This window comes from Hypanus sabinus, chromosome 3, assembly GCF_030144855.1.
Source record: "Hypanus sabinus isolate sHypSab1 chromosome 3, sHypSab1.hap1, whole genome shotgun sequence".
Lineage (NCBI taxonomy): Eukaryota > Metazoa > Chordata > Chondrichthyes > Myliobatiformes > Dasyatidae > Hypanus > Hypanus sabinus.
In genome coordinates this window covers 32,766,663-32,789,769 of record NC_082708.1, presented here as the reverse complement: position 1 = coordinate 32,789,769, position 23,107 = coordinate 32,766,663, and the positions used below count along the sequence as shown (strand labels likewise).

Here is a 23,107-nt window from a genome sequence, read left to right as displayed (position 1 = left end):
ATGTTTCAGGCCAAAACCCTTCAGCAGGACTGGAGAAAAAAATGAGGAGTAGATTTAAATGGTTGGGGGAGGTTGGAAGCTACCCAGATGGAATATAAGGTGTTCCTCTACTGTCGCGATGAGCATTCCCATTCCGATATGTCAAACCATGGCCTCCTGTACTGTCGTGCCAAGATCTCCCAGTGGCCACCCATTTTAATTCCACTTTCCATTCCCATTCTGATAAGCCAATCCAAGACCTCCCCTGCTGTCATAATGAGGCCATGCTCAGGTTGGAGGAACAACACCTTATAATCCGTCTGGGTAGCCTCCAACCTGATGGCATGAACATCAGTTTCTGAAACTTCTGGTAATGCTCCACCCTTCACCATTTCCCATCCCCTTTTCCCTCCCTCACCTTATCTCCTTGCCTGCCCATCACTTCCCTTTGGTGTTCTTCCTCCTTTTTCTTTCTTCCATGGCCTTCTGTTCTCTCCTGTTGGACCCCCCCCCCTGCTTCTCCAGCCCTGTGTCTCTTTCACCAATCAACTTCTAAGCTCTCTTCTTCATCCCTCCCCCTCCCAGATTCACCTATCACCTTGTGTTTCTCTTACCCCTTCCCCACCTTTTAAATCGACTCTTCTTTTTTCTAGTCCTGCCAAAGAATCTTGGCCTGAAATGTTGACTGTACTTTTTTCCATAGATGCTGTCTGGCCTGCTGAGTTCCTCCAGCATTTTGTATGTGGTGTATAGAATTGGTTGTATTCATTTCTGGCTTGGCTATGAATATAATAGATGTGGATCATCATACTGGAATGTATTCTTCTGATTTTGGAGTTAATGGAGAATTTCAGCATTGATTACATGCTCTTAATATGCTTATGTTGGTAATCACTGCAAATTGAACTCCTTCTGAAATTTTTTTATGAAATCAGTGGAGTACTTTCGGTATGCAAGAGTTCATGGCAAGGCTTGAGAACCTGTTGACTGACCATTTTGAAGTGCTGAGTCTTTCAGATGATATTAGGTGGGAAGATCCAGTCATAATGAAGGAACAGTGGTATGTTTCTATGTCAGGTTAGTTTGTGACTTGAAGAGATACCTGCAGGTGTTCATCTTCCAAAGCACCTGCTATTCCTGTCCTTCTTTATGAAAGAAGCTGCACATTGGGAGGTGCTCCTGGAGTAACCTAGGCTGCCCCTGCAGTGTATTTTGTAGCTGGCATATCATGCAGCCAAGGTAATAAATATTTAGGATGGTAGATGGTGGCTGCTGTGTCCTGAATAGTGGTGTAACTATTGAGTGTTGCTGACACTCCACTCATCTTGTCAAGTGAAAAATATTCTATTATGTTCTTAGCCTGTGCCTTGTAGACACTGGAAAGACTTGGGGTATCACTGGAAAATATTCTGGCTCTGACCTGCCGTATGGCTGATCTAGTTCAGTTTCTGGTCAGCGGTGATTTCCAGATTACTGATGGTGAAAGATTTGGTGATAGTAACACCAATCAAGTATCAAGATTAAGTAGAGATGGTCATTGTCTGGCATGTTTGTGCCACCATTGTTACTTTCCATTTATCAACCCATGAATAAATATTTTCTAGGTCTTGCTGTGTGTGGACATTGCTTCATTTTCTGAGTAATGAATGGAATTGAATGTTGTGGAGTTAGCAGTGAGCATCTCTACTTATCTTGATGAAAGGAATGACGTGGGACTAAAGTTATTTGCAAAACTTGAGAGGAAGAACCTCACCCTTGGATTGCCTTTCCAAGTACACAATATTGAATCATAGAAATCTGGCACACTTAAAGGAACCACTTAACCTCTTATATCCATGCTGGCCAAAAATAGACTGGGTTAATCTCACTCCCAGTTCTTGGCCTAATATATATTACTTACAACCTCAGTGGTGGAAATATACTAACCTGAGACAGCCACTGGGAATAAATTAGATTAATTCAGACAAGTCAGCATTGATTTGTCAAGGGTAACACTTATTTCGCCAATTAGATAGAATTGTTTGATAAAGTTACAGCTGGAGTCAATCAGGGCAATACAGTTAATAGTCTGTGGAATTATAAAAGGCAAAATTTTTAAATTGTAATGTCTATATTCATGCCCAGTTATTTCTATGTACTATGAAAAGCAAGGGGCTTAATACTGAACCCAATGTTAAGCATACTGCAGAGCTCACCAGAGATGAAAATTCTTGTCAGCCATTCCTTTCTCCTTTCTGCCACTGACACAATTTTTAATCTAACTTATATATCTTCTGCTTGGATCGCAAGGACTTTTACTTTGTTGATTAACTGGGTATGTGTTTTTTTAAAAACCATTTACAATGAGGTGCTCATCACCTTGACTTCTGCTTCTCATATTTGGTTCCATTGAATATTGATGTCCAGGGATATTCATTGTTTTCTTTGCGGTGATATGTGGCAGGATCCATTGCATTTTTCTCAACACTACACATTAAACGTATCTATTATGCAGGGGAAATAGGACCTCATGAATTTGATTGAGGGTTTTGAAGAGGTGACAGGAAGGTTTGATGAAAGCCAAGTAATAGAATTTGCCTACATAGACTTTAACAAGGCCTTTGACAAGGTCTCACATGGTAGGCTAGTCTGGAAGATTATGTACAATAGATCGCATGTGATACAGGGTGAGCTTGCCAATTTGATCTAGAAGTAAGCCAATGAATGACAGATGGAATTTAACTTAGACAAGTGCAAACTGTTGAATTTTGGTTGGTTAAACTAGGACAGGACTTGACCACAAATGGTAGGGGCTGGGGGAGAGTTGTTTAATAGAGATAGAAGTATATTGTTCTCTGAAAATCATGACACAGGCAGACAGGGTGGTGAAATATTAACATGCCAGCCTTTACTGCTCATGATATTGAGTACAGTAGACAGAATGTCAAGCTACGACTGTACAATTGAGACCACCTCTGGTGTTTTTTTTTGTGTGCAGTTGTGGTCACCCAGTTATAGGAAGGACAATGTACTGGAAAGTGTTCAGAAAAATTCACAAGAGTGTTACCAGGATCGGAGGGCTTGAGTTATAAGGAGAGGCTGGATAAATTGGTACTTCTTTCCTACAGTATCTGAATTTGAGGAGTGACTCTTCATAAAGGTATATAAATCACGAGGGCAGAGGTGAGCTGGATGAGTTCAGACTTTTTCCCAGGATAGGGGAGTCTAAAAACTAGAAATCAATAAATGTAAGATGAGAGATTTTAAAATGACCTAAGGGACAATTTTATCATGCAGAAGGTGTTTGGTACACGGAAAGGGCTGGCGGTGAAAGATATAATGATGTGTACATTTCCAATGGTTAATAACATCTCGATAAGTACATAGATAGAAAAGGCACAGTGGGATAGCGGCTAACTGCAAGCAGATGGGATTAGCTCAGGCAGATATTTTGGATCAGCATGGACAAGCTCGTCTGAAGAGCCTGTTCAGAATGAAATTTTATTCTCAACTTTTAATATGAAGATTGTCGCAGGAATGGATCTTTCATTGGTAACAATTGTATTAGAATCCCTGAAGTTCTGTTCCCTTTTCATGAAAAAAAGAGTTCTGGTTCTACTGATTATCAAACAGTGATGAAATACTGATAGGGGAAATCCTCTGAGATGAAAAAGTGTAGTGGTTGCTGCCCAAGTATCTTCATGCGTAGTCACATAAAGCAAGAAAACATTATCACCAGTTCCTGGCTGACTCCCTATCTGCATTCGACTTGGTACTAAGAGTTGTAGCCTTCCTAAACCATCTAATGTCTAAGTACTTTACGCAAATTTGTCTACAAAACAAAAGTTTGTGACCTGTGTTTTGATACATTTGGAGACAATGAAACTTTAGTTACACTTGACTACAATGTACATCTAAATCATTTCTCTATTTCCTCCATAGCTGCTGCCTGATTTTTCATGTATGTTATTTATTTATTTAGCCGTACAGTGTGGAGTAAGCCCTTCAAGTCATGCCACCCAACAACTCCACAACCCTGATTAACCCTAACGTAATCATGGGACAATTTACAATGACCAGTTAACCTACCTGCTATGTCTTTGGACTGTGGGAGGAAACTGGAGCACCCGGGGAAAACCTACACATTCCACAGGGAGGATGTATAGAGACTCCTTGCAGAATGGCACTGGATTTGAACTTCAAACTCCGGAACGCCTTGAGCTGTAATAGCGTCGCACTAACTGCTCCACCCACAAATAGCACCCACAAACTTTTGTTACTGTTTGATGTCCTGCAGGCATTGCTTAACTGCTGCTTTGCATTGGTTCAATATGATAAATATCAAATCTACCATGTTTCCTAGATTATTCAGTTATTGAATTCTGTAAATTGTTTGTGTGAACACAAGAATGCCAAATGAAGTACTGGGTTTAAGCTTTGTTTCTTGCCAGAACTGTGGCACTTCTTAATGGAATGTACATTTGAAGCTTGGAGAAATTCAGAGTATTGAAATTGAAGTAATTAATCTAAAAAAATGATTAACTTACTTAGGAATAATTAGCAAAGTTTACATTAGTAAAATTCCCGCCACTGTCTGTAAGGGGTTTGTACGTTCTCCCCATGACTGCATGGGTTTTCTCCAGGTGCTCCAGTTTCCTCCCACAGTCCAAAGACGCACCATATGGTAGGTTAATTGCTCATTGGGGATTGTCCCGTGATTAGGCTAGGGTTAAGTCAGGGTTTACTGGGCAGTGTGGCTCAGAGGATAGGAAAGACCTGTTCTACACGGAATTTTAATAAATAAATAAAATAACTGTAAACATAATTTTTGTAAATAATTACTTGGGTTTCCTTTGATCACTGTTTTGCTCTCTTTTTGCACTATATGTATTTTTTATATATTTCTTATTATAACTTATAGTAAGCTTTTGTATTATACTGTATTGTTGCCAGAAAACACCAGATTTTGTGAAATATTGTAGGTCAGTGGTAATAAACCTGATGCTTAATCTGCACTACAGGCCTACAATTACCATTGAAATCACTGCGGTCTTAATTCTTGGTCTGTGTGTAGTGGTGTTTTACTTGAGAGGCTTTTCCTTTCTTCGTCATTTTGTTTTGGGACCTGGCATCTCTTGCAAAGTTATTCTTTAATGCACACCTGTGATTACCCTTGCAAAAGTGGTGGTGAGCATCTTGAACTGCTGTAATCTTTCTGCTGATCGTACATCAGCTGTGTTTCAGATAGAGAGTGCCTTGAATAATGACCACAGAGCAAGCCAAAAGTCTAATTTAATTAATCATTTACTTTGAAAGCTCACATTTCTGCAGCATTTGATAACAGAGAATTTGGAATAGTATTTCTTTTAAGTGTGCAGTTTAGCAACCCTCAAGTTGTTGATTCCAACTGAATGGCTGAAAGCAAGAATCAGTAGTTATCTGATGGAAGTTGTTTGAATTGTTCAGTAACTTGATATCAAAATGAGTTATTTGTGGGCTTTTCCCAAACCAAAGCCTAACGTCAAATATGGAAGAGTAGCTATAGTTTAAGGTAATTCCTCTGTTTTGATGCTGACTTTCTGCACCTAAATCCTTTGATGATCTCAGCTTTTTCCTCACCTATCTTGAGTTACTAGCTTTTAATCACTGCCATTTTACATAATCTAATTCAAGTTTACAGAGCATTTTTGCAAACTTACTAGTGGGTCTCTCGACAACTGTAACACATTTATTTATTGAGATAAAGCATGGAATTGGCCCCTGGAGTTGTGCCACCCAGCAATCCCCAGATTTAAACCGTGCCTAGTCATGGGACAATTCACAATGACCAATGAACCTATCAAATGGCACAACTTTGAATGTGGGAGGAATTCCTAGCACCTGGATGTTACACGAGCGAGGCGGTGGACAAACCCAAGTGCAGAACATGGGCACAGAGGCAGAGTCGGGAGACGTTCTTGATGTAGCGAGCATGGAATCGGTATCCAGGAGCGATGCTGGACTTAGAACTGGCAGTCCTGAGAACCATGAAACAAGGTTACTCACACCGGAGTCGAACAACAAACTGGCAGCTCCTTGTTGTGATCACAGGGTCTTTATCCTGCATTTCTGATGGAAAGCAGGTGTGTGTAGTTAGTGGAACCTGGGAATGACTGGAAACTGAACGAGAGGAATGAGGCCCAATTCCGGAGGTAAATAGCAAGGTGGGGGATTGACAGAAGGTACCATGACACTGGAGGAAATCCATGTGGACACAGGGAGGATATATAAACTCTTTATAGACAGTGGTGAGAATTGAACCCAATGTGCTGATGCTGTAAAGCATTGTGCCAACCACTGCACTACAGTGCTGCACATATGATGTCTCGCTGGTCGTTGGTGACTTCTCTGAAGATTTCATTGACCACTGAAGGAAACTTATCAAACAAAGCTATGTGAAAAACAGATAATAATGTGGCTACATTACGACAATAAACTGTCTTTGGTATTTCAGGTGATGTTGATGACATGAAAATCTGCTATGTGTTGAAAGAAGGAATCAATGCGACAAGTGACATTTTTCACTTCTCAGTTGAAGATAGTGGTAAGTGATTCAATGTGCCGTATACTAAACTGGACTAACAAATTGTTTTATAACGCTTTTCAACAACTGAGTATCTCTGCTTTAATTACAGAAAAGGCTTCCTAGAAGAAGCCAAGGTGTTATTTCTTATATTATATATGTACTCAGATTTCCATTAGTCTTTTCAGGTCAAGCATTCCAGGGCATTTACTGTGGTTGGTTGACTTCAGTTAACATTTTCTGAAGTAAAAGAGATTCGTATTTTGTCTGCTATGCTACAAATTTGATTTGCTCTTCATCTCTGTAGAAATATTAGACCATCAGAGCAAAAAACAGAGATTTTTTATGCTGTCTGTCTGGGAATATTCTGTGTACTTCCCTTCAGCATTTAATTTTAGTTGGCATTCACAAGCAATGAACATTTTACTGTGATGTTCCAACAAAATATACTTTGGGCTCCTTATCCAAGAAAGGGTGTACTGACATTGGAGACGGTCCAGAGGAGGTTCATGAGAATGATCCGGGAATGAAAGTATGAGGAGAGTTTGATGGCTCTGTTCCTGTACTTGGTGGAGTTTAGAAGAATGAAAGGTGGGGGATCTCATTGAAATCTATCAAATATTGAAAAGCCTAGAGAGACTGAATGTGAAGAGAATGTTTCCTGCAGTGCGCAAGTCTAGGACCAAAGGCATGGCTTCAGAATACAAGGAAGGACGACCCCTTTGAACAGAGATGTGGAGGAGTTTCCTCAGCCAGAGGGTGGTGAATCTATGGAATTCATTGCCACAGACCGTTGTGGAGGCCAAGTCATTGTGTATGTTTAAGGCAGAGGTTGGTAAGTGCTTAATTAGTAAGAGAGTCAAAGGTTATGGGGAAAAGGCAGGAGAACAGGATTGAGAGAAGTAATAAATCAGCCATGATGGGATGGTGGAGCCTAATAACTTAATTCTGCTTTTATGTCCTATTTCTATGTCAAAAATAGTTGAGGTGTCCTTTCTTTTTTTCTTGCCGAAGATTGGTGTTTTGCAAATGTATCATCAGACATTCCGAAAGGTGTCCATTGCTGATTGACAAATAAGTGTTTTCTCCTGAAGGTATTGACTTGATTATAACCACTGGGCTATATCTATTTTGAAATACTGTACAATACCAAAAGCCATAATTCATTATTAAAAGCTAAATATTTGCAGTTTATGACTGAGAAAGTGCATTCATGGATGTGAAATTGAACTTAGGAATATTCTGTTTCTGTTTAATCTCCCCAAAAGACTAGTTGTTAGCTTAGGAATTGGAGTGAAATATAAAGGAATTCCATAGAGCCAAGTACAGAATGTTACATAATAATAGGCAGATGATTAAAAGCTTGTTCAAAAATGGTGTGTCGTAGGAAATGTCTTTAATAAATGGAAAATAGTCAGAAGAAATGATAGAATTTAGGATTTCTCACCTTAAGAAGCAACAATCAGCATTACAGTGATTGAGGACAATCAGGAGGTCAGAAGTGCAAGAATGCAAGTATTATTTCCCGTCACAAGACTGAAGAGGATTAGGGAGAAAGAATGGAATCAGTTATGGCTGAAACTACAGGTAACACAGTTTAAGATGAGGTTAAGAGATCAGTGGGACACCCCACTTCAATTCAACACTTTGGCAGAGAGCCAAAATCAATTGTCTATAGCCTGTTTGTCAATGCAGTTTACAGACTCAATAACAGTTAAGTTCAGAAGATGCACCTTTTGTATTTTGTTAAAATGTAATAAGCAAATTCTTATGCAACTGTCGCTAAAATATTCACACTATTTAGTTTCACACCTGTTACACTTAAGTGAATACATTGACTTCAATTAAGTTGACTGTCAGCTGGCAGTTCCCTACTGAAGGCTTCAGAACTTGGGATGCATCATATTGTGAAGCATGCTTAGGCAAATGCAGATGCTTGTTTAGAATTGGTAGCCAGAGGGACTGGGTGCAGTTTGCACCAATTCCGCATCTTTATGGCAGGAATAGCTGGCTTGCGAATGGTAACTCCATTGATTTTGATGAGGTTGCTGACTCTGTGGAGGAAGGTGAGTGCAGACTATCCTTTGCTCCATCCACAAGAGACAGTGTTTCTGGTGACCCTCCCCATTCCCCCTCAGGCATGTTGGTCCATACCTCCTCCATTGCCACAATGGGGCTACTCTCAGAGCGTAGGAGCAACAGATAGTTCATCTGCGTAGCCTCCAATCTGACAGCTTTAATATTAATTTATCTGACTTCTGGTAATTTCCCCCTAGCCATTCTCTCTTTTTCCATTCACCATTCTGGCTCCCTTCTTATCCTTTCTCTTTTTCTCACCTACCCTATCACCTACATCTGGTGACCCTCCTCCTTCCCTTTCTCACATGGTCCACTCTCCTCTCCAACCAGATTCCTTCTTCAGACCTTTACCTTGTTGGCTTCTCGGCTCCTAGCTTTTCATTTCAGTCCCCCCTCCCCCCATTCACCTACCTGATGATGATGAAAACTATCTCCCCTTTACTTGGCTTCCCCTATCATCATTCAGTTTGTACTTCTTTCCCCCTCCAACTTCTTATTCTTCCCCCTTCCTTTCCAGTCCTGATGAAGGGTCTCGGTCCAAAACATCCATAGATGCTGTCTCACCTTGCTGAGTTTCTCCAGCACTTTGGGTGTGTTACTTGCAGTTTAAATAATTGAGTTATTAAATGTTGTTTCAATTGAATGCCATTAAATGCCTCGTAAGACCATTTTACTTTTTTAAAATTTTCTCAATTATTGAAATGTTGCTGGCTTGTTGTCAAGGACAGCTTGGGCCTTCCAGGAGTGGCACTGTGCCTTATGATGTGCTCCCTGTGTGCAGAGTGTCAGCTTGTCCAGGCTTTCACATCCAGGGAAAGTAAATCTGGGTGGGCGGGCACAGTAGGTGGTGTGTTTGGGCAGCAGCCAGACCCAGCATAATCTGGTTTAACACCAATGGAGAGAATTTGGAAGAGGAACTGAAACTTTAAAGACCTTTCATTCCATCAATTCTGGTCTCAGCTTATATCAATTATTTAATTCTTCCACAAGTAAAACACTTTACTGCATATAAACTCTTGTTAAAATTGCTGTAATCTTCAGACTTGCATATCGTAATTAGAGCACATTCTCTTTAGTTATTTCAGAATGGAGGAAAAAAGTTTGTGGTTTAAATTTTTTTTACATTTTCTGATTTTGGAGCAGGGAATATATAAGCAGCTAATGTTTTTGTTATTTACTTTATTTTCTTCTTATGGTATCATGAAAAGAGAATGACTTTATAAGAAAGGTGCTTAACAGTCCCTTTTGCCTCAAGGATTCTAAAAGGACAGTGGCTGTTATTATGATATCATTTTCAACTGACCTGGTGATAGAGATTGTTTAACATGGCATAGTGTCAACTTGTGTTTTTTGACACAAAGCATCCAAAACACTCTTTCCAAGATCAGAGAGTTATTCTGGGTATATTAGTAAATATTTATCCACATAGTAATGTTATTAAAATTAAAGACTATTTGTCTCTCATGCTATTTACTGAAATGCTGTGTGAGATTGGTATACTACGTTACTACAGCAACTAGAGTGCGAATTTACTTGAGTTGTAGAATGTTTTACTTTTCCTGTTAATATTTAGTTCAACATGCTACATTTTCAAATGGTATGGAAGATCAAATAAATTTTTTCCTGTCTATAACTGTGTGCCATCTGTAGGGACAAACACAAACTTTATAAAAAGCTGCAGCATTTCTGATTTTTAGTAACTTATTTTAATATTTTATATTTCATATTAAAGATGCTTACAATGAAAAATAAAACTTAATTTCAGTAGGCATAGGGTATTTGCTGACTTTGCAGTAACAATTTTCCTGTACATTGCCAGCTTCTGATTAAATATCTGATGGATCAGAATATCTTGAAAATATTCCTAAAGCACATTATTCTAGGCAGTTTCGAAAGTAGGTTACATGGTTGGTACAACATAGTGGGTGCTGTAGATTTCTATGTTCTATTGCAAGTTTCATTTAAGAACTACAGGTCAGAGCTTGTGAGATGGGGATTTTTCTAACCACAGACCCTGTTGTGATAGGACAACATGCTATATGCAGTGTACACTTGAGAACGTTGCATCGAGGCAAATAATTCAGTAATAAGAACCTCCATTGGAAATAATGACTAAATTACTCTGTCGGCTTTTCTTCGCCTCTAATTATACGTGAGTAGACTCCAAGTACAGCTAACATTCGATGCTTCCTATTTAATTGTTTTTTTTTCTGGAAGTACTTTTAAGTCTGTGGTCTTTGTGTGTTGAAATGTGACTGCTGAGTATCAGGATTTCAAACTAACTCGTTCCTCCATTCCTGGTGGGAGGCTGGTAAATGCACTCAGGATTTTTTTTTGAAGATTTCATATTATGTTTTATAGTACAACCATGGCTATAATTAAGAAATTAAATTATTTTGTGAAGTGCAGGTTCATTAAGATGTTTTTCTGGGTCTGAATGCCCACATCTAAATGCCAGTAATGGAAATTCGCTCTGACAGAATTCAAAATCGCTAACCAAAGTTAGAAATACAGAATAAAATTTACTCTCATAGAACTTATGTAGAAAAAAGAAGTAAGTAAGTTATTGCAGAACTTTTTTCTTTTCAAGTTATGTTTCTTGATACAGATGACAGTTTTGTGCAATGGAAAATTACATTTAGAAATGCAACCCCACACCCTCCCACACCCCATATTGGGATCACCATATATTTTTTCCTACAGAATTACATAATTTCATACTTTAGTAACTAATTTTAAGATTTTATATTTCATGTCAAGGAAAATATGACATTGTTATATGTTAACTAGTGTCCCATTTGTTTTAAGTTGTCCCTTTTCAGAAATTGAACTAGTAATCTGTTTGTTCAGGATACTGGAAGGCAAGGGAACCTCCTGAAAATAAATTGTGTCTTAAATAGCTTAAAGGAAAACAAATTAAAGCCACATTGGCAGCGATCCATCCAACTACTACAACCAAAGTAGCTGTAATGGGATGTCAATATTCACATGAATCTGAAATAATTTCTTCTCTACTATTTTAGAACATAGACCAGAACAGCACCGGAACAGGCCTTTAGGCCCACGATGTTTTGCTGAACTATCCTTATCCATACCTATCTTAAAACATAAGGAGTTGTGATCACTGTTCCTTTAACTCTATCTCCCTCCACTGAATGGTCAGTTACCCAGATAGGCTCATGGCTCAAATTTTGTGCATGCACCTTATAAAGATTGTCTTACACTAAGGATGTCCCAATCTATCAAGGAAGTTGAAGTCACTGATTATTACTGCAATCCTATTCATTTTGCACCTTTCTCTAATGTGCTTGGATATTTGTCCTCCAATGCCATCGTGGCTATTGTGGACACTATAGTATGATACCATCAGAGTGTTTGTACTTTTCTTATTTAAGTTCACTCCATATAGCCTCAATCATGTCCCCTCGACATAATGTTGTGCCTCCCCCACTCTTTTACCTCCTTCTCTACCTTCTAAAACATTGAAACCCTGGAAAATTGAGCATCCATTCCTGTACCCCCTCTCGTGACTAATTATGGACTAATAATAACTGACTAGTAATCACACAGAGCTTTGTGAAAGATGAATTCCATTATTGTTTCCTTTCCTAGATGAAGAAGTCACTAAGTGATTTATTTCTTGCTTTGGCCAAGAGCTGAATATGTTTTGAACTCAAACATTGCAGTTGGTGGAATTTGTTAGATCAGTTGTGGTGCAAATTACCTGATTTGAAACTCAGTGCTAAGCTATGGTGGTGGAATTAAAAGAGATGACTTAAGTGTTGGTTATAAATACTGTGCACCCTCTGTTATGGGGAGGTCAAGTTCCTATAAAACCAAACATATTATGATTTTCCATAACTCTCAGTCTTGGTGAAAATGGGCAACATTAGTTGTTCCTTTGACATATTGTGTTAACTAAGTTTTGTTTTCTCACATCAATTCTACATGATTGGAATTTTATTCTGTATCTAATTTTTTGTTATTTTTTTGTACATTCCCTGAGGGTGAATTTCCATCACCCAAAATGGTTATGTTGTCAATATAGGCATTATTTTGGAAGCAGTGTACAATTGCTGCTGCTGTATTGAATGTCACTTGTTGATATGATTTTCTCACTACGTCAACTCCAGAAGAAGTTCAGGGAACAACAGAAACCCCTCTCTGTCGCTTTCATTGACTTGACTAAGGCATTCAACCTTGTCTGCAGGGATGGGCTCTTTCAGATTCTCCTCAAGATTGGCTGTCCCCAAAACTCCAAAGTATCATCAAGTCATTCCACGATGACATGAGGGCTACTGTTCAGTATGGTGGCAGCTCATCAGAACCCTTCGCTGTTCGTAGTGGAGTCAAACAAGGATGCGTGTTAGCCCCAACACTACTCGGCATCTTCTTCTCTCTGCTATTGAAGCATGCATTTTGGGACGTCGATAGAAAGCACCTACTTTCACACTGGGTTTGATGGGCGGCTGTTCAACCCTGCGCGCCTGAGAGCAAGAACAAAGGTGCTAAAGATCTTAATATGTGACATGCTCTTTGCCGGTGACACTGCTATAATGTTGCATACCAAACAGCAACTACAAACTCTCATGGACCACTTCTCTAAGGCATGCAAAGACTTTGTGCTTACCATCAGCCTAAAGAAAACAAATGTCATTGCCCAGAACGTAATGGAGACACCGGTCATTACTGTCGACAATTACGATCTAGAAGTGGTCCACGAGTTCACATACTTGGGGTCGACTATTAGCGACACTCTCTCCCTCGATGCTGAAATCAATAGGCGTATCGGCAAAGCAGCATTGATCCTTGATCAACTGTCTTTGCAGGTCTGGGAGAATCTGAAACTCGCTACAATGACCAAGACTGCCTTGTACAATGCATGCATTATCAGCACCCTCCTGTATGGTAGCGAGACTTGGACCATCTACTCCAAGCAGGAGAGGAAACTCAATAGTTTTCATCTGCGCAACCTTTGCCACATCCTCAGCATCACCTGGAGAGACAAAGTCCCAAACTCTGAGGTCCTCTCCTACACTGGACTTCCCACAATGTTCACACTTTTAAGACAACATGGACTCCGCTGGCTGGGCCACATCTGTTGTCTGAAGGATGGTAGACTTGCAAAGGACATCCTCTACAGAGAACTAGCAAAAGGCAAGAGGAACGTTGGTAGACCCCAGCTTCGCTTCAAGGACCTCTGCAAACACGACATGAAAGCCTTAAAAATCAACACAGAGTGCTGGGAGGACACAGCAGATGACCGTGACAAATGGCGAGGTACTCTTCAGCAACACCTAGAGCAAGGCGGAAGAGTGACCCTGAGTCAGTTTGAGGAGCAGAGAGCTAAACGGAGAGAACAGTGGATAGCGGAGTACAATCCCACGATGCCCTCCACATGCAGCAACTGTGGCAGAGCATGCCGTTCCAGGATCAGCCTCAATAGCCACAGTCAACACTGCTCGACAAATCAGTGACTACCCATGGTCAACCATGACCAACGGAGGCCACACACACACATTGGATGTTACGCATCTCTAGTTAAAGATAAACTTCTATGCTCAGAACTCTGAAATTTTCAATTTCTCCCCTCCCTATCTGCCTTTCTTTTGTTGTCCATTTTGATTTGTTCTATTTTTCACAAATAAACTGTGCTACCAACTGAAACGGTAGTTGGGTTGTACTCCCTCTGTATATCACAGTTAGAATGACTAATTGACAGCAAATTTGTTTAATTTTCCATCCATATACATTAAAGATTGAGCAATGATCAAACCTGTCAACAATATTTCTGGGTGTTTTACTTTGGATTATAAATGTCAACTCTTTTGACCTATTTCTCATTGATACAGCTCATTATGTAAAAATACTGTAGAAACCTGTCTTACTCTTGTTGATTCTAATGTTTAGATGCTGTTATACCTTTGCTTTCCCAGAGGGTAATGACAACAGGCAATCTTTGGAGTGTCTGCATTCATATAGAGCATAAAATAGCTTAATACAGGAACAGGTCCTTCATTCGTGATGTCAGTGCCAAATATAAGGCCAAGTTAAACCAAATCCATTGCATTTACATATGATCCATATCACTCCATTCCCTGCATATTTGTGTGTTTATCTAAAAATGACCTTATATTAGAGTAGCATTTATTAAAACATAGGAGCAGAATTTGGCCATTTGGCCAATTAGGTCTGCTCTAGCATTTGATCATGGCTGATCCATTTCCCTCTCAATGCTGTTCATCGGCCTTCTCTCCGTAACCTTTCATGCCCTGACTAATCAAGAAACTATCAATCTCTGCCTTAAATATGGCCGTCAGTGGCGATGAATTCCACAGATTCACCACCCTTTGGCTAAAGAAATTCCTCCTCATTTGCATTATAAATGAATATCCCTCTATTCTGAGGTTGTGCCCCCTGTTCCTGGACTCCCCCATTGCAGGAAACATCCTCTCCATATCCACCTATCTAGACCTTTCAATATTCAATAAGTTTCGATGAGATCCCCACCTCATTCTTCTAAATTCCAGCAAGTACGGGCCCAGAGCCATCAAAGAGTCCTCATGTGACAAGCCTTTCATTCAGAATCAGAATCATGTTTATTATCACCGACATGTGACGTGAAATTTGTTAACATAGCAGCAGCAGTTCAATGCAATACATAATCTATCAGGGAGAAAAAAATAATAATAACTAAAGTAAACATAATAATAATAAATAAACAAGTAAATCAATTACTTATATTGAATAGATTTTTTAAAAAACATGCAAAAACTGAAATACTGTATATTTTTAAAAAAAAGTGAGGTAGTGTCCAAAGCTTTAATGTCCGTTTAGAAATCGGATGGCAGAGGGGAAGAAGCTGTTCCTGAATCGCTGAATGTGTGCCTTCAGGCTTTTGTACCCCCTGGAAACATTATCATGAACCTCTTTTGCACCCTCTCCAATGTGGGCACATCCTTTCTTAGATAAGGGCCCCAAAACTGCTCACAATACTCTGAGAGAGGCCTCACCAGTGCTCTTTACAGCCTCAGCATCACATCTAGATGTCTCAAAGTGAACACTAAGTTTGCATTTGCTTTCCTCACCACCCACTCAACCTTCAAGTTAATCTTTAGTGAATCCTGTACAAGGACTCCCAAGTCTCTTTGCACCTCGGATTGTTGAAATTTATCTCCGTTTAGAAAATAGTCTATTTTTTAATTCCTTCTACCAAAGTGCATGACCATACACTTCCCAACACTGTATTCCATCTGCCACTTCTTTGTTCATTCTCCTCATCTGTCTAAGCCTTTCTGCTTTCTGAATACTACATGCCCCTCCACCTATCTTTATATCATTCGCAATCTTGGCCACAAAGCTATCAATTCCATCATCAAAGTCATTGACGTACACCATAAAAAGAAGCGTTCCCAACACAGACCCCTGTGGAACACCACTAGTCACAGGCAGCCAATCAGAAAAGGCTCCCATTATTTCCACTCTTTGCCTTCTACCAAACAACCAATGTTCTACCTATGCTAGTATAATTCCTGCAATACCACGACTCTTATCTTGATAAGCAGCCTCATGTTTGGCACCTTGTCAAAGACCTTCATAAAATCCAAGAACACAACATCCACCAATTCTCCTTTGTCTATCTTGCTTGCTGTTTCCTCAAAGAATTCCAACAGGTTTGTCAGGCAAGGTTTTCCCTCAGGAAACCATGCTGACTTCAGCCTATTTTACCATGTTCCTCCAAGTACCCTGAAACCTTAGCCTTAACAGTCCACTCCAACATCTTCCCTTCCCACTAGATAACTGGCCTAGTATTTCCTTTCTTTTACTTCCTTCCTTTCTTGAAGAGTGGAGTGACATTGTGAATTTTCCAGTCCTCCAGAACCATGCCAGAATTTATTGATTGTTGAAAGATCATTACTACTGCCTCCACAATCTCTTCAGCTACCTCTTTCAGAACCCTGGGTTGTAGTCCATCTGTTCCAGGTGAATTATCTAGCTTCCCAAGCACCTTCTCCCTAGTAATAATCAATACGCACGCTTCCAGTGGTGGAGACATCCAAGAATAAGAGAAGGCTAAGCCTTCCTCACATAGTCAGGTGGAGCGGCTGAACTTCCAGCATACTGCTGCTGTCTTTCACAGTGAAGACTGATGCAAAAGACTTATACAGTTCATTAGTCATTTCCTTGTCCCCCATTAATACCTCTTCAGTATCATTTTCTAGCAGTACAATATCTACACTCGCTTCTCTTTTACTTTTTATGTATCTGAAAAAACTTTTGCTATCCTCTTTAATATTATTAGACAGCTAACATTCATATTTCATCCTTTCCTTCCTTATGGCTTCTTTTAGTTGCTTCTGTTGATTTTTAAAAGCTTCCCAATCAGCTAACTTCCCACTAATTTTTACTCGATTATGCGCCCTCTCCTTTCCTTTTATGTTGGCTTTGACTTCCCTTGTGAGCCATAGTTGCATCATCCTGCCTTTAGAATACATCCTCTTTGGGACGCATATATCCTGTGCCTTCCACATTGCTTCCAGAAACTCCAGTCATTGCTACTCTGCAGTCATCCCTGCTAGAGTTCCCTTCCAATCAACTTTGGCCAACTCTTCTCTCATGACTCTGTAGTTCCCTTTACTCCACTCCTGATACAACTGACTTTAGCTTCTCCCTTCCGAACTGCAGGGTGAATTCTGTCGTATTATGATCACTGTCTCCTAGGGGTTCCTTTATTTTCTGCTCCCTATTCAAATCCAGTTCATTATGTAACTCCCAATCTAGAATCATTGATCCCCTAGTAGGCGCAACCACAAGCAGCTGTAGAAAGCCTCCTCATAGGCATTCTACAAATTCTTTCTCTTGGGATCCAAAATTAGCACCAAATGGATTTTCCTAATCTACCTGCATATTGAAATCCCCCATGACTATTATAGCATTGCCCTTCTGATATGCATTTTCTGTCTCCCATTGTGTTTTGTAGGCCATGTCCTGGCTATGGTTTGGAGGCCTGTATATAACTCCTATCATGGTCATTTTACTCTTGCAGTTCTTTAACTCTACCCACAATGATTCTACATCTTCCATTCTTATGTTGCCTCTTTCAAAGGATTTGATTTTAGCTTTGCCAACAGAGTCATGCCACCCTCTCTGTCGACCTGCTTGTCTTTTCAATACAATGTGTATACTTGGAATTTAAGCTCTCAACTATAATCTTCTTTCAGTCACGACTCAGTGATGCCCACAACATCATACCTGCCAAACTCTAAATGAACTACAAGATCGTCTACCTTATTCCATTTACTGCATACGTTCAAATTTAACACCTTCAGTCCTGTACTCATCACCCTTTTCACTTTTGTCCCCCCTGTAACACTGCAACTGATCCCACTGACTAATTTTGCCCTATCATTTGCCTGTCCTCCGTGACATACTGCCTCTGCTTGTATACCTACTGCCCCATCCTCAGCACTGTCACTCAGTTTGCCACCCCCTTAGTCTTTTGGTATTTGTTAAAGTAACTTCTGATTGGCAGCAATTTTGAACTTATAAAAATTGCTCCATTGTAATCAAAGCATGTTTTTCTAATTGTGGAATATCTCAGTAATGTACAAAATGTAATCATTTAATGCTAGGTAGTTGCAGGAAGCAGGTAAGAAAAGGGACTGATATATAGGAATATTACTTACACCATCAGTTAAATATCTGTTGAAAAAAGTTTATGATTTCATACATCACAGGGAGGTAACACAATGTAACATATTTTTACTGCTGCATGCTTTTTTTTTAACTGTTTCATAAAGTTGTGTAGGAGTGCTTTAGTGTATTGTTATTGTGCCCCACCTGTTGAAAAGCAAGATTAAGTGAGGGTATAGGAAAAAATGAATAGCTGAAGAAGGTTTGCCTATTTAATCCTCTGTGAGCTGTATATTTATCTAGACCCAAGCAAATGTAAACAGACCTTTGTGTGACTTAAAAGTTAGGATTTATCTATAAGAATAGTTTGAAATAGGAGGAGCACTTTTAACCAAGCTGGTATATTTCATTACTTGTTAGATTTTATTCACTTTTTCTTAATTCACTTCATTGTAGGTATCAAAGATATTTGCCTGTAAATAGAGTTTCTCTTAAGATAATATAATAACATCTGATGATGTAATTAAGCCAATTAATAAATTGGCATTGTTGCTGTCCTTTCTAGTGAAGCTTTTAGGAAGAGGAATTGGGGCTTTTGAGGCCATTAGAAACAATCTTGCTGCTCCACCAGACTACATGAGGCAATCTTAGCCTTCTCTTATCCATTGATGTCTCTACCGCTTGGCAGTGATATCCTGTCAGACTCTCTTCCTGTAACTCAACTGAGTGCAGGGGACCATTCATTAAATAAAAGCTGAAAATGTTGGAAACACCCAGCAGGTCAGGAAGTACTTGTGGAAAGAGAAACCGAGTTAATGTCCTTGTGCCTGTCACTTGAGATGATTTCCTCTTTCAGTCTGGGGCAATGAGATGAAATTTGGGGTTGAAATCTCCAGTCTATGAATGGGGAAGTATATACCTTTGACAATTTAAAAAATGAAGCCTAAAAATCACTATGTAACTAGAGAAAAAAATGAACATAGCACCTTGTAAGCTATTCTTGATTTAAAACACATGAGCAACTTTGCCAATGAAACACTAAAATATGCTTCTATGAACAAGGAATTTTGGAATGGTTGGGTTGGGTTGGATAGAGGAAGGAATTGAAGTAATGAATGCAGGGAGTGAAAACAAGAAATTGAATGGATTAGAAAGGATAAAGACGACCAGTAGTATTGTTAAAAGTGTTGGACAGGAATGTTTACCTGTCAACAGTGAGCCCCATCACGTGGATGGTGGCGAACTTATAAAGATGGAAGGAAAGATCCACTCTGAATTCCTAGGGGAAATGGCAGAGCAAGGTGCTTCTGTAATATGGGGGATTAGAGAGTTAAATGCCTCTGTGAAATGTGAAGCTGCAGAAGCAAAGAATGCTTTTGTTTTTAATGGGTTTGTGGTGAGTGTGCCTGTGTGAACTGGGAAGGGGTTAATGACTCTGATTTTGGGGGAGATAATTATTGAAACAGACTGCTTCAATGGAAATACTTATTCCTGTAATTATCTGCATTAAACACTCTTTGCAAAGTAACAAGGTGTTCAACATAAACCATTTCACATTTTTAATAGGGAAAGGGGTTCCGTTTTCCAAAGGGAGCCTGCTGATCTTTCATCTCCAGCCAAAAATGCAAGTGCCTGTGGGCATGGAGGGAGGGGAAGGGAGGAGGACAGCTGGCAAGAGTCGGTTCAATTACACGTTTGCTATCTATGGCTCTGTTCTGATGTTTTATTCTTGTGCCTTTTGTTATTAAGTTTATAGGATGCATCTGTAGTTTGGACTAAACACACTCATTTTCTCTGTCATTGAAACCACAGCTGGGCAAGATAGTAAAGCCCATGAGCAAGGATACTAGTGTTAACTATACTGAAGTAATGCCTGTGAGAAACCTTAATATGTTTTGGGTATATTTGTTAATTAAAACTGTTTCTTCGACACAGAAGCTACTGTGGTGTTCAGTGTAGAGAGAATTTTCTACAGCTGCAACTTTGGAATATATTTAAAGTATTTTATAATTTCAATTTATTACAGAAGCACTAATATACAGAACTGTCAAGAGCACAAAGAACACTAATCTATTCTGTGATGGCATGTAGCTGAATGGGCCGATGAAGGTCACTAAACAGTGTAATTACTACTAAGAAAACACTGGCATTTGGATTATTGCAAAGACTATCTTGTTTTCTTTTTGTTAAACAAAAATATCCTGCTAATCATGATTGCAGTAAAATAAGTCCAGACACTGTATGGTGCTTGTTTAGGCAGGTTCATGGCCAGCACACAGTGGGCCAACAGATGTTTTTCTTGAGGGTCCAGCATTACAGAATTTTGAAACTTCTGTATAAAATATTGCACGCTACTGAACAGGTATTTACTTTGCCTGATCTGCTATTTGAGTGCGTGAAGAGGTGTGGGGAAAGAAGTGCTCTGACATAACAGGGCAAGACAAGAGTCACTTGCTAAAGGTCAGTAGGTTGTGGTGAAAGAGGGGTGATCACTATTGATTGGTATAATTGTTAGGATGAGAGTCATCTGCTGGAGCATTATTGCTTGTGGATTACAACAGGACGGTGATTGGCTAGGGGTGAGAGATTAGTTTGGCAGATTCTGGGATTGGGAAGTGTGCTGTGTGACAAATCGGTGGTCGGCTATGTGGGAGTACAGTGAGCAAGAGTCACAAGCTGGAGATTTGATGGGAGGGCGGAGGGCAGAGGACAGCCTCTGCAATTGTAAGGGAACCTAGGAAAGGATGGTCTCACCAGCAAAAAAAGGACATGGGCACCAAGGCAAACACTAGCATTCTCTCCTTGTCACCATTTGGCAGCATAATGTTCTGTAGATTTTAACACGGGCAGAAATATAACCCAAACAATGACCATCTTCCCTTGACATTCAATGCCATTGTCAGTGCTAAGTCCCTGGCCATTGACATTCTGGGGAGTGGGTGGGGGTCATTGTCAACCAGAAACTCATCTGGACTAATCATGTAAATAATGCAGCTACAAGCTATACAGGTCCTATAGGTTGAATATCCTGTGTGAATAGATCTCTGTGTAGCTTCCCAGTTCCTTCCCACATTACTACGGGGTGCAGACTCAAGGGGCCGAATGGTCTACTTCTGCACCTATTGTCTATTGTCTAAAACTGGGGATGCAAAAGAGACAGAAGATGTTGGAATCTGGAGCAAAGACAAATGACTGGAGGAACTTAGCAAATCAAATTGGCATGTGTGGAGGCAGTGTGCTGATGTTTCATTTGAGACCCTGCATCAGGACTGAGTATTGAGAGAAAATTTTATATAGAAGTGGAAGGGAAGCATCAGGCAGGGGTTGGCAAGTTACAGCTGCACCCAACAGAGCTGGAAGATAATGGGTAGATGGAGCTGAAGAGGAAAGGGGGACTTCTGAACAGGTTATGGGCCTGAATAAAAAGTTAGTGGGAAGAGAAAGAGGATATCCAGAAAGGTGAAGCCAGGTGGGTAGGAAAGGTATAGGACTGGAGAGGAAAGAATCTAAGAGGAAAGAAGAGTGGACCATAGGAGAAAGGGAAGGCGGAGGGGCACGGGGGGGGGGGGGAAATGATAGGCAGGTGTGAAGAGGTAAGAAGCCAGATTGGAGAAAAGAAGAAGAGGGGAGGAGGAGGGTAATGTTTTTATCCAGAAGGACAAATTGATTTTCGTGCCACCAGGCTGGAAGCGACCCAGACAGAATATAAGGTATTGCTCCTTCACCCTCAGGGTGGTCTCATCATGGCACAAGAGGACTGAGCACTGACATGGACTGACATGTTGGTATGGTAATCAGAATTAAAATGTTTGGCCAGGGTCTTTTTGCCCACCATAATCCCATTTGCTGAACTTGACTGTTTTCCTGGATCAGTTTGACGTGAATAATTTGTATAAACTCCTAGAACCTTTCTATGATTACCTAGTTACCTGGTCAATCAAATATCAAGCCTGCAGCAATCTAGTCTTGAAACACTGGCTAAAGAGATACAAAGTACGTTTGAACAAATGCTGACAATATCCAACTCTGCTGGGTCCAATTCATTATTCTGTGATTAACTACAATGAGGTTATATCCATTTATCAAGTCATAAGTTATTAATAGATTTATAGAAGTTCTATTTCTCAGATTAAAGAAAAGATGATGATAAATAATTTCACATCCCAACAAAGGCTTTCAGTTACAGACCAGCTTAACATTTGTGCTGAACAAAGTGTAGGAGTTTATTTAAATAGAAAGAATTGCTCTTGATAAATCTGTAAAATCAGATTTTCTAGCCTTTCAGGGAATTTTTTTTCTGAATTCCTTGAATTTACCGCTGTTCAGCATAAAGACTTTCTAATTTCTTCATAGCCATAAACTTATAGAGTTCCATTTCCACTGAAATTAGCAGGCTTCAAAATTGTATAACTGGTATACTAGAATTCACTATGAAACGTTCCAGTGAATAGACAGGCAGAGTCTTACTTGAATGTCAGTTGGTCTCTGTGTCATCAAGCTAAGTATGATCAAGATTAAATAGCATTATCCTTTATATTGTTACTTGGGGGTCCCTATTGCAAATGGGTTATTGGATGGAGACTAGCTTTAAATGAGACAGTTACCAAGACAAGGCCCCATTGCCTGAGGTGAACAGGAAAGTTTTCACGTTCAGCTATATTGGGTGAAAATGGTCAATGAATGTTTTCAAAACAACTAATTTGATCATTATCATATTGCTCTCTGTGGAAGTTTGCAGTACCTGAATTGACTTTGTCGCTTCTTGCATTCCTCTACCACTTTCCTTCCCCCGTGAACATGATGGGATTAATGAATCCATTGCACACCAAACATGGTGATTATTTTGTGCATTTGTGTATGTATAAACAAAAGAGA

The 23,107-nt window shown here is 39.7% G+C and overlaps 1 protein-coding gene across 1 annotated transcript in view; it reads left to right on the top strand.

Annotated features, from left to right (window-relative positions):
* Positions 1-23,107, top strand: part of LOC132391175 (FRAS1-related extracellular matrix protein 2-like) — a 222,201-nt gene that overhangs the window by 10,353 nt on the left and 188,741 nt on the right. The window contains exon 2 of the mRNA XM_059964040.1: positions 6,452-6,541. Within this exon, the coding sequence (XP_059820023.1) occupies positions 6,452-6,541 (90 nt within the window). The remainder of the gene's footprint in view (positions 1-6,451; positions 6,542-23,107) is intronic.